Source organism: Hibiscus syriacus, unplaced genomic scaffold (assembly GCF_006381635.1).
Source record: "Hibiscus syriacus cultivar Baekdansim isolate YM2019G1 unplaced genomic scaffold, ASM638163v2 tig00111151_pilon, whole genome shotgun sequence".
Classification (NCBI taxonomy): domain Eukaryota; kingdom Viridiplantae; phylum Streptophyta; class Magnoliopsida; order Malvales; family Malvaceae; genus Hibiscus; species Hibiscus syriacus.
The window spans coordinates 1,856,458-1,868,419 of record NW_024062999.1 but is presented as its reverse complement, the minus strand read 5'-3'; the positions used below and the strand labels follow the sequence as shown (position 1 = coordinate 1,868,419).

General features: G+C 33.5%; 1 protein-coding gene across 1 annotated transcript; it reads right to left on the bottom strand.

The window, feature by feature from the left end:
* Window positions 1-11,226: 11,226 nt before the first annotated feature.
* On the bottom strand, window positions 11,227-11,696 carry LOC120154834 (plastid division protein CDP1, chloroplastic-like). The gene is made up of 2 exons (XM_039166480.1): window positions 11,497-11,696; window positions 11,227-11,415 (listed from the first exon to the last, which is right to left on the bottom strand). Exons 1-2 carry the CDS (start codon window positions 11,557-11,559, stop codon window positions 11,242-11,244), a joined length of 237 nt encoding a protein of 78 aa, XP_039022411.1. The 5' UTR covers window positions 11,560-11,696; the 3' UTR covers window positions 11,227-11,241.
* Window positions 11,697-11,962: the final 266 nt, after the last annotated feature.

Below are 11,962 nucleotides of genomic sequence, written 5' to 3'. Positions count from 1 at the left end.
TCATATTTTTTATTACTTCAGCATTTTTTTTCAAAAACGAAGTCATTTGATATTTTTATGGGATTGCACTTATGCCCAATAAATTTTTATTTGTATAGGTATGCAGGATACTAATTTGGATTGATTAGATTTAGTGATTACTAATTTAGATCTAGTTGGCCTTGTTTGTTTTCTTGTATTACTTTAGAACCTCTGGAATGGGAGGAATTCTAAAGTGCATGATAACAAGCTTCAACCCCCATAGATACTAACCATTAATGATGTCTCCCTTCAATAAAACTACCTATTGGCCAGGAAGCAACTGTCAGGGAGAGCGAGGGTTATGCATTCTTCTCCAGGAGCAGCTTCGTGTATTGATCATGCGATGTGGTTACGTCCTCCTCCATGGTATTTGAAGATCAATCTGAATGGTGCTTTTTAGTCTATAGGGCATATAGCAGATGTGGGGGTTATTGCTCGAGATGTCATGGCGAGGTACTTGGTGGTATGGTTACATCATCACCAGGTTGTGTCGAAGCTGGACTTTTAAAGTTTCATGCTCTGAATGCAACTCTTTCTTTGGCAAGTGAGTATCGGTAGACGCAAGTAATCTTTGAATCAGATTTAACGCCTATAGTTAACAAGATGTCTCAACCAGAGGAGGACTTATCTATGTTAGGTTATAATCTTCAGGAATTCGTAGAATTTTGGATGCTAATTTAAATACAAAGTGTGTTTTGTTTCTAGAGCTTAAAATATTATATCATATACTTTGACTAAGTGGACTTTCCGTTCTAGAAATATTTTATATTTTGACTCGATTTATCCCGAGATTATTAAGTATGTTGTATTCAATAATTCTTCTTTTGGTAATACAAGGTCTTAGTCTCCTTATAAGTCTTATAAGGAATTTTTTACGAGGCTCGTTTTCTTAAAAAATGTCATTACAAATATAACTCTAAGCTCAAAGTTCCCATTATTTTATTCGTTAGCTTGTTTAGACCAAACATACTAATTTAATTTCCACATTCCAAACTCAATTTTCAAGCATTTACATCAAAGTACATAAAATTTTGTAATTATACGACACGCAAGATTATCGTCCACGTTCATCTCCTCGGCATGAAAATCTACCTTTTAATCTAAATAATGAAATGACCGAAGTTTTGAATAAGCTTTAAGGTACAAAACAGTAAAAATATAAAAATAAAAACAGTTAAAAAGCTTATAGTAGAGAATAAATAATATATTATATTCTACAGATTATGACCCAAACTCTTCAATTCTTGTTTGGGAATGTGCATGAACCTCATTTTTTGTCTTTTTTAATTTAAATTAATTTCTTAAACTTTTGTGTCAATAATCGACCCACCCATCACATAATTATCCGAATTTTTTTTATAAAAATAATTATGAACACTGACAGATTGTTGCTTGACATACTAGCAAGCAGCAAGTTGGTCCTTTTTGTGGCATCCATTTCCTAGGCGGCGCGGTAAAAATGCTAGTCCTGATTATTTTTTACTTAGGGTGTATTTGGTTTACGGAATGTAAGATTATCAGTAAGAATAAAATATTATCAGAGAATAGAATTACTGTGAATGTTACATTTTGTGTTTGGTTGGTTTAACAGGAATGTAAGATTATTGTGTTTGGTTGAAGAAATAAAAAATTATTGGAATGTATATTTGATTAAATTGTTCTTATTATATATTTGTTTTTTTAACAAGTTGAAAAATATTTATATATTTTCTTTAAAAAATTTAAATTCATAATTTTTTTTACAAAATTAAAAATATAAAAATATTTAATGAAAGGGTAAAATTTTATTTTAACCCTTGAATTTTATATAAAATTTTAATTATAGAATTTTTTTGTAAATGTAAAATAGTTTAATGATAAATTTGTAATTTAACCTTCGTAGAATTTTTATTATTCAATGACAGAATAATGATATTTTTGAAAGAAAAAAAATTTAAGGGCATTTTAGTCCAAAACGCCGGTAATCCAACAATACCTAAGGAAAGAGAGATAATTACATTCCCGGTAATATACCTAAAAAAATTCACCATTAGTAATATAAGATTACTAAGAATGATATCCCGACCAACCAAACGGGGAAATGTGGATTCCATTCCCATGATAATCTCACATTCCCCCAACCAAACACGGATTAACTTTTTATCCCCACACCTATGTGATAGAAAAATAAAATAATCGAAGGATCGTAAAGTTTTTAATCTAATCACTAGCTTATTGTGAAAACTTTTAAAACAATTTTATAATATATAAATTACGGGAAGATATAAATACTATATTTACTAAGTTTTTTTTTAATTTTTAAGAATTTGATTTATTATTTTTTCGTATATATAAAAATTATTAATTTTAAGTTTGAGCTTAATATATATATATATATATATATATATATATATATAATGATAATACAACGTTTTTTAAACTTTTTTTGGTATAAGTTCTTAAAATTGATAGGTACCCAAGTAATTTTTTCTATTTTAAATTAAATTATTTTTTATATAATTTCTAAACTATTCAAATTCTTCAGTAATCATAAATTAAATATATTATATAAACATGATTAATGTTATATCCTCATATATTACAACAACAATATATGATTTAAACTAAAACTTAATTAACTATAATATAATTTTATTGGAAATTAACTATAATATATGATTAATTAACTATATAACATTTATAATTGTCAACGAAAACGGTCAGTTTACAATTTTCAAGATTTTGTATGAATGTTAGTATGCATATAATTATTAGTATATGTTTATGTTATTATTTTACTTTTGTCAGATTTTTATATAATTTAATTCAGTGATATTAATTTAGTTGAAAAATGATATATTTATAAAATAAATAAAATATTATTAACAATATTATTTAATTAAAATACACATTCAAACATAATAATTAAGACACGTAACTATTTATACACAATCTGATATACAGTGGAAAGTCGACAATGTCAAGCCGTCGAAGACTGTTGCACACAAAATTGTTATTCAGATAAAGTCATTTCGGAAGGAAAAATAGTAAAAAAATAAATAAATAAAGAAGTGTCATTTTCAAAGATATTATTTGAAATTAGAAATAATTCCATTGTATATGTTAAATTTTGACTATAGAATCATGATTGAAATTAATAATTCGATTATATTTTATACGAATTAAGTTATCTTGTTATTGAAATGAAGATACGTGTAGTTTTAAATTACTAAATAGTTTAATTTAATTGTGAAAACTTTATAATATGATTAGAAACAAATCAATAATTATTAATTATATTTTTTAAATGATAAAAATGTAATTTTAGCATATGAACCAAATATATTCAAGAGTCTTGCCTACCCTTTCAACATAAAATTGGAATTTTAAATTTTATCTAAATTCATTTAATTTATTTAAGTTAATATATATATATATATATATATATATATATATATAATTTAATTTTTAATATATATTTTTATACTATCACTATACGTATTTCTAAAATTTCTAAAAATGGTGAAACTCCAAGTGTAGTCCTTTATCTTTTCTTATCCTTCAACTAATCATTACATGGTCCAATGATGCCTTTAGTCATTAAAATTTTCTCTTGTTTTCATTTGAGCATCTGTGGTTTTACTTTTCATCATTTATCACATTTTAGTCCTTAAACCTTTATGCAAAATCAATTATTTTCTAATCCATGCCATAATATCAAATTAATCAAATTCTTAGAAGTTTAATATTGAAATAATTAATTGAAAAAAAGTTTCTCAATCATCGAACATTAGAAAAAAATTTAGACTAGATTTCATGATATTACAACTCTTCCCCTCAAGAAAATTCTTCCTTAAATTTAGAATCTAGTGAAAAGCTGAGGATATTGATCACACATATGATTTTCAGGCTCATGTAGCCTCCTTATAGTTTAGATTCTGTCATAAAATCTTTAATGGTTGAATTTGTTTGTTTTTGAATTTTTTGACTTCTCAAGCTAAAATTTGAACAAATTCTTCCTCGTAAGTCAAGTCTAGACGAATATCTGTAGACTCTGATAAAATAATGTAAGAAGGATCTAATCGGTATCTATGAAGTATCAAGACATGAAATACATCATAAATCTGACTCAACTTTGAAGGTAGATCTTAGTGCTACGCTATCTGACCGATCATCTCAATCACCTTATAAGAGAAACTGAAACTTGTATTTACATGAATAGTGAATTTTGTGAATAGTAATTTTTTTGTCGGCGATACGAATTTTTCGACGGGGGTGTTCTAATACACGGTGGTTTGCAAGAATTGTTAGAAACGATCCAAACGAAGCTAGATTCGAGTGGGAGCGATGGCTGCAGACGAAGGGAAAGTGAAAATTGAGAAGTTCGATGGTGCGAACTTTGGCTTTTAGAAGATGCAGATTGAAGATTTTCTATACCAGAAAAATCTATATCAACCTCTAACAGGAAAGCAGCCAGAGGGCATGAAGAATGAAGACTGAGCTCTTCTCGACAGACAAGCCCTCGAAGTTATCCGACTGACATTGTCCCGAAATGTTTCTTTCAACATAGCAAAGGAAAAGACCATGGCGGGTCTTATGGCAGCTCTCTCCAGTATGTATGAGAAGCCATCGACCTCAAACAAAGTTCATTTGATGAGGTGATTATTCAATTTGCGGATGGCGGAAGGGGCATCACTAGCTCAACACCTAAATGAACTCAACACAATCACAACCCAATTGAGTTCAGTGGAAATTTAATTCGATGATGAAGTTTGAGCTTTAATTTTCTTATCATCTCTACCAGATAGTTGGAATGCTACTGTTACAGCAGTCAACAGCTCGTCGGGAAACAACAAATTAAAATTCGATAATGTTCAGGATCTGGTATCGAGCGAAGAAATTCGACGGAGAGAATCGGGTGAAGCATCAACCTCCTCAGCCTTGCACAAGGAGTCCAGAGGGAGAACTTCAGAAAGAAATTCAAATCGTGGCAGATCGAAATCTAGAAGGGCCGCAAATCAAGAATAGAAAAGAAAGATTTTACCTGTTATAATTGTGGCAAGAAGTGTCACTTTAAAAGAGATTGTCGAGCACTGAAGAAAGTTATCGACACACAGGAGTCTGTCAACATGACATAGGAGACAGGTGATGCAATGATTCTAAGCGTCAACAGTCCGATTGAATCATGGATCTTGGATTCGGGGGCATATTTCCACTCTACCCCATGCCAAGAAATCATGGAGAACTATGTCAGTGGTGATTTTGGGAAGGTTCATCTAGCTGATGATAAAACCTTGAAGATCGTCGGAAGAGGAGACATCCGACTAAAGTTGCCAAACCAGACCACCTGGACGCTGAAAGGTGTGAGACATATTCCTGGTCTCAAGAGAAATTTGATTTCTTTAGGACAGCTTGATGAAGAAGGATATAGTACAACCTTTTCAGGTTGTGAATGTAAGATTACCAAAGGAGCACTCGTCATTGCTCGTGGTAAGAAGACTGGTACTCTCTATGTAACATCAAATTTAGAGAATATCATTGCTGCAACAGATGTTGATGGAAAATCAAACCTATGACACCAAAGGCTTGGCCATATGAGCGAGAAAGGGATGAAGACACTTTTATCAAAAGGGAAGCTGTCGGATCTAAAGAATGTAGATGTAGGACTATGGGAGGATTGCATCTTTGGCAAACAAAAGAAAGTCAGTTTTGCAAAGATTGGCAAGACACCCAAGGCAGAAAAGTTAGAGTTGGTTCATACTGATGTATGGGGACCATCTCTAGCTCCATCTCTTGTAGGCTCATTATATTATGTTACCTTCATCGATGATTCTACGAGGAAGGCGTGGGTTTATTTTCTGAAGAAGAAATCAGAAGTCTTTGATACCTTCAGAAAATGGAAGGCCATGGTGGAAAATGAGATTGGTTTGAAAGTCAAGCGGTTATGGTCTGACAATGGAGGAGAGTACAAAAACAGAAGATTCAAAGATTTCTGCGCAAACAATGGGATCAAGATGGAGACAACAGTTCCCGTGACACCGCAACAGAATGGCATAGCAGAGCGCATGAACAGAACTCTGAATGAACATGCCAGAAGCATAAGGATACATGCCGGATTGCTCAAATTTCTATGGGATGAAGCTATCAACACTGCAGCTTACCTGATCAACCGTGGGCCCTCAGTTCATTTGGATACCAGAATACCAGAGGAAGTTTGGAGCAAGAAAGAAATAAACCTTTCACACTTAAGAGTGTTTGGTTGTATTTATTATGTACACATAGATTATGCTGAAAGAAGTAAACTTGATGTCAAATCCAATAAATGTGTCTTTGTTGGTTATGGTGGTGATGAGTTCGGTTACCGATTTTGGGACTACGAAAATCGAAAGATCATCAAAAGCAGAGATGTAATTTTCAATGAGAATGTGATGTAAAAAGACAGGTCAACTGTAGAATCAAGTAGCTCCAATAATGAAGCTGAAACAAAGGAATTTGCTGAGTTCGAGGAGATTTCTGGAAATGATGTTCAGATCAGTCCAGAAGTAGTTCAAGAAGAACCAGTCACACCAGAACTGAGACGCTCCTCCAGAATTCCTAAACCAACCCAACGATATTATCCTTCTTTGCACTACTTGTTGCTGACTGACAATGGTGAACCAGAGTGCTATGATGAAGCAATGCAAGTGGAGGATTCAGTCAAGTGGGAGTCTTCCATGAAAGATGAGATGGACTAACTTATGTCAAATCAGACGTGGGAATTAGCTGAATTACCACCAGGCAAGAAAGCGCTCCATAACAAGTGGATTTACAGGATCAAAGAAGAGCACGATGGAAGAAAACACTACAAAACAAGATTGGTTGTCAAAGGTTTTCAGCAAAAAGAAAGTATTGACTACAATGAAATTTTCTCTCCAGTCGTAAAACTGTCTACAATCAGACTAGTTTTATAAATTGTTGCTGCAGAGAATTTACATCTTGAGTAGTTAGATATAAAGACAGCTTTCCTTCATGGTGATTTGGAGGAATAAATCTATATGAGGAAGCCAGAAGGCTTCATAGAGACAGGCAAGAAAAACCTGGTATGCAGGTTGAAGAAGAGCTTGTATGGTTTAAAACAAGCTCCTAGACAGTGGTACAAGAAGTGCGATAGCTTCATAAGTAGCAGTGGTTTTACCAGATGCCAAGCAGATCATTGTTGCTATATCAAGAGGTTCGACAATAGCTTCATTATTTTATTGTTGTACGTTGATGACATGCTCATTGCAGGTTCAGACATGCAAGAGATTATAAACTTGAAGAAAAAATTGTCGAAGCAGTTTGCTATGAAGGATCTGGGCGCTGCAAAGTAGATTCTTGGGAAGAGGATAAAGAGAGACACAAAGTCGAGGACTTTGATGTTATCACAGGCTGAGTACATCAACAAAGTACTCTCCAGGTTCAACATGCAAGATGCTAAACCAGTAAGTACACCTTTAGGTGTTCATTTTAGACTCTCCAAAGAATAGTCACCAAAGACGGAGGAAGAACGTGCACACATGGTGAAGGTGTCATATGCCTCAGTAATTGGAAGTCTAATGTATGTCATGATTTGTACCAGACCAGATATTACTCATGCAATGGGAGCTGTTAGCAGGTACATGAATAATCCAGGCAAGATACACTGGGAAGCTGTCAAATGGATCGTCAGATATCTTCGATGTACTACAAATAAAGCAATTTGTTTCAAAGGTGGAGATACGATACTGACAGGCTATGTAGATGTTAACTTAGCCGGAAATGTTGATATCAGAAGAAGCACTACAGGGTATGTCTATAATCTAGGAGGTACTGTAGTGAGTTGGGTTTCTCAACTACAGAAGATTGTAGCTCTCTCCACAACTGAAGCAGAATATGTCGTTGTTACGGAAGCCAACAAGGAGATGGTATGGCTCCAAAGTTTCTTGAAAGAGTTAGGCAAGAAATAAGAAAACAATGTCTTGTATTGCGATAGTCAAAATGCTATTCATCTAGTAAAGAATTCGTCTTTTCATTCCAGGACGAAGCACATACAATTGCGATATCATTTTATCTTGTATCTTCTGGAAGATGGGATTTTGAAACTGGAAAAGATTAGTGGAGCTCAAAATCCAGCAGACATGTTAACAAAGACGGTGACTACGGACAAACTGAAGTTGTGTTCAGCTTCAGTTGGCATGCTAGAATAACAAGACCAGAAATGCTGCTGCATCGATCGAGGTGTGAAGACAGATTAAAATCAGTCTTCAAGAGGGAGATTGTTGAAAGTAAAAAACACGTGGGGCGGCTGACAAGAGAATTCAATTGGGCTGCTAGGGGCTGCTAATTTTTCAAAGTTAGGCAACCCATTTGTTTGAATTTAAGCAATGATTAATTACATTTTAGTCATTACACTTTAGGGTATTTTCAAAGATTAGTCCTTAAGCTTCAACTAGAAATACCCTAGCTCATTTAGCTTCAAAATCATCCAAAATCGTTTCTTTCTCCCAATACTAGAGAGTTTTCTTGTGAGTAGTGAGTGTTTTGTAAACACCTGTAAATTTTCTCTACTAGTAAAATATTTGCAGCAGTCCGGAGACGTAGGCAAAATTGGCTGAACTCCGTTATCAATTTCGGGTATTTTTATTTCGCATTCTCACTAATATGATTATAGGGAAATTACTCGTACTCGTTTTATTTCCCAACATGAAATACATCATAAATCTGACTCAACTTTGAAGGTGTGCTACGCTATCTGACCGATCCTCTCAATCACCTTATAAGTAAAACTGAAACTTGTATTGAGCTTTCCTTTATGATCAAATCAAAGAGTCTTCTTCCACGAAGATACTTTAAGAAATATTGTTTCCTCAACATCTCTACGTTTCAGATCTACGTAAGAATTCTATCTATCAAAAACAACTTTTAAACGGCTATGAATTAATGTAATTTTTTCTTCTATTTCCAGATCATCTGAAGTCTTAAGGTTAGACTCTTTTCTAACTTAGATCAATGCAAAGAATTTCAAAACATGCATCCATACAAAGCCTCGAATGATACCATCACAATAAAGGAATTATAACTATTTTATAGGAGAACTCAAACAACAAAAGTGATTTTTCCCATCCACCCTCGAAACCAATCACACAAGTACATAACATATCCTCTAAGATATACAATAATGAATTGTATATCAATAATGATAACAATAAACAATAATTAACAATATTTGAGATATCAATAACTTATCACTATATATCTAGAATATCCCTTTTGAATTGTCCATTCGTTTGTGAATGAAAAACAATATTAAGGTGAACTTAAGTGCCCAAGACTTCTTGAATTAATATCTGAAAATGATATGCAAATTGAGGGTCTCAATTAGAGATAATAAAGATAGAGACTCCATGCAGTCGCACTACCTCCATAATATAAAGATCAACAAGTTTAGGTAAACTGAAGTTGGTCCGAAAAGAAAGATAATGAGTTAATTAGAAAATATATCAATATTAACCCAGATAGAATCATTCTTCTTTGGATATAACGATAAGTTTATCACAAAGTTCATTTTGAGATTTTTCCCATTCCTGTTGAGGCAATTTAATAAATTGAAGTGGACCAGTTGAAATAAGATGTCTAGCCTTGACTTGTTGACATGTAAAACATTTTTCAATGAATTAAATAATGTTCTTTTCATTATTAAAATAATTCATATGGATTTGATTTTTTTATCTCATGCACATATTCATCTCGTAAATATCTATCAAATTTTAAACTAATCTTAATTCATTGTTATTCCCACAACAATAATTAATTAAAAACAATTAGAATAATTGGTACTATTATTTAAGAACATTACTATATAATAAACATGTAAATTATGATAATAATTAATTTATTAATCAAAATAACATGTATATGCAATATGCTTAGGACACTATTACTAGCATCAAACACTTTGGGCTGCAATTGGGCAACTTTAAGTTTCTAGAGTTCATTCCAAGAATGGGAAGAGTCACATCCCAGGGAAAGAGCAGTCATACAACGATTGTCGGAGGATGGGGTATTCAGTGTTCGTCGACAATGTTAGCAGGAGGATACATCAATCAACATTAAGAGAAGCCTTCTACGTGTACGGTGAAGTATTGGACGTATTCATTGCCTATAAGATTATCAAAAGGAAATAAAAAAAATGTATAGAAATATCAAAAGGAAATAAAAAAAATGTATCTTCGCTTCTGTGAGATTTAAGAAGGTCGATGAAGCCAACTGTGCAATTGAGAAGGGAGATGGTAGATTGATTGATGGGTTTATCATTAGATTTTTCAAAGACAAAAACATGGGTGTTTGCCCTAGGAAACAAACTAAGCGGACACTACAGCAAAATGGGTCTATAGCGGCATTTCTAGTGGCGTTTTTTGAACAAACGCCGCTAAATACTAATACTTTTATGGCGCTTTTATACAAACGCCGCTAAAGACTGTACTTTAGTGGCATTTTTCTACAAACGCCGCCAAAATACAATCTTTAGTGGCGTTTTCAAAACAAACGCCGCTATATATTAGTACTTTAGTGGCGTTTTTTGAACAAACGCCGCTATAGACTAGTACTTTTGTTGTGTTTTTATACAAACGCCGCTAAAGTACTGTACTTTAGTGGCGTTTTTGAACAAACGCCTTTATAGACTAGTACTTTCGTGGCATTTTTATACAAACGCCGCTAAAGTACTGTACTTTAGTGGCGTTTTTTGAACAAACACTGCTATAGACTAGGAATGACAGAACGACCCGAACTCGACGGGGAAACCCGAAACCCGACTAAGTTCGGGTTTGAAAAATTTTGAGTCGGGTCGGGTATCGGGTTTTTTCGGGGATTTTTTCAGGTTCGGGTTCGGTATCGGGGCAAGGTATCCCCGCCCCACCCCGACCCGATTATATATATATATAAATTTTATTATTTTATATTTTTTATATTTAAGTGATTTAACCTATCATATCAGTTCTATCTTTCCAAGATAAAAACCTTCATTTTTTTAAGGCTTTCTTTGGTGGATGGTTTTCCTACTTACTGTTTGCTTACAATATAACTCCAATTCAAACATGACGAATGGCCATGGACACTGTTTTCTTAATTTTAAAAAATGCTAGCACTTGCTTCTAAATTCAAACATTAAGAAGCTTTTAGCTTCAAATGGGAAACGAACATTATTTCCCTAAATGTTTAACAATATCTTCTTATTATAATAAACTACAAATTAGGGGGTGGATCAGTGGAGAATTGCACCTCTTGAAGAAGGCAAGCAGCAGCAGGCAACCAACGCCATGGAATTCGAAGAGATAATTTCGGGGGAATCTTCTCTTTCACATTTCCGGCGTAATCCGTTTCGAAAAGCAGCTTATCCCTTACATCCATCAAAACTTCCTGCAATGAAGAGGGAAAGAAGGAAATAGGTTTTTTTTTTTTAAATCCAAAAAAGGTAAAAAAAATGACCTCTTCGATCACCTGTCGAGAAACAACAACATCACTAGTGTAACCATCATCAACCTCGGTACCCTTCAAATTCATCACCGACTTCACAATCTCATTTTTCTCGGCTTGACTCGAAACGCCGATCAGCTGGTAACAACTAACCGGGATATCAACAACGGCGTTTCCTGCGACGGTTGATCCACGCAAGTTAGAAGGAGAAGACGATGAAACCAGTGCGTTGTTCTCGACAATGCCGGCGACGCATTGTTAATTTTGATCAGCCTTAAAAAAAATGAAGGTTTTTTGATTTTTTGTTAATTTTGGTTGTGTATATTTTGGTCCTGAATCTAGTACTCAGTTTCCTTTAATTATATTTTGAGGGGCTTTTAAATCGGATTTAATCTCTGGGACTTTGAAAATATGCTTGTCGTTCTAATTTCCATCGGGACTTTGAAGGAACAGATTCTCAGAAGCTTATATATGGCGAACTCGGAAGTCA

Coding starts and splice junctions, on each gene's coding strand:
- LOC120154834 (XM_039166480.1), bottom strand. CDS start 11,559: ATGAATTTGAAGGGTACCGAGGTTGATGATGGTTACACTAGTGATGTT. Junction 11,416..11,496: donor ATGTTGTTGTTTCTCGACAG/GTGATCGAAGAG, acceptor TCTTCATTGCAG/GAAGTTTTGATGGATGTAAG.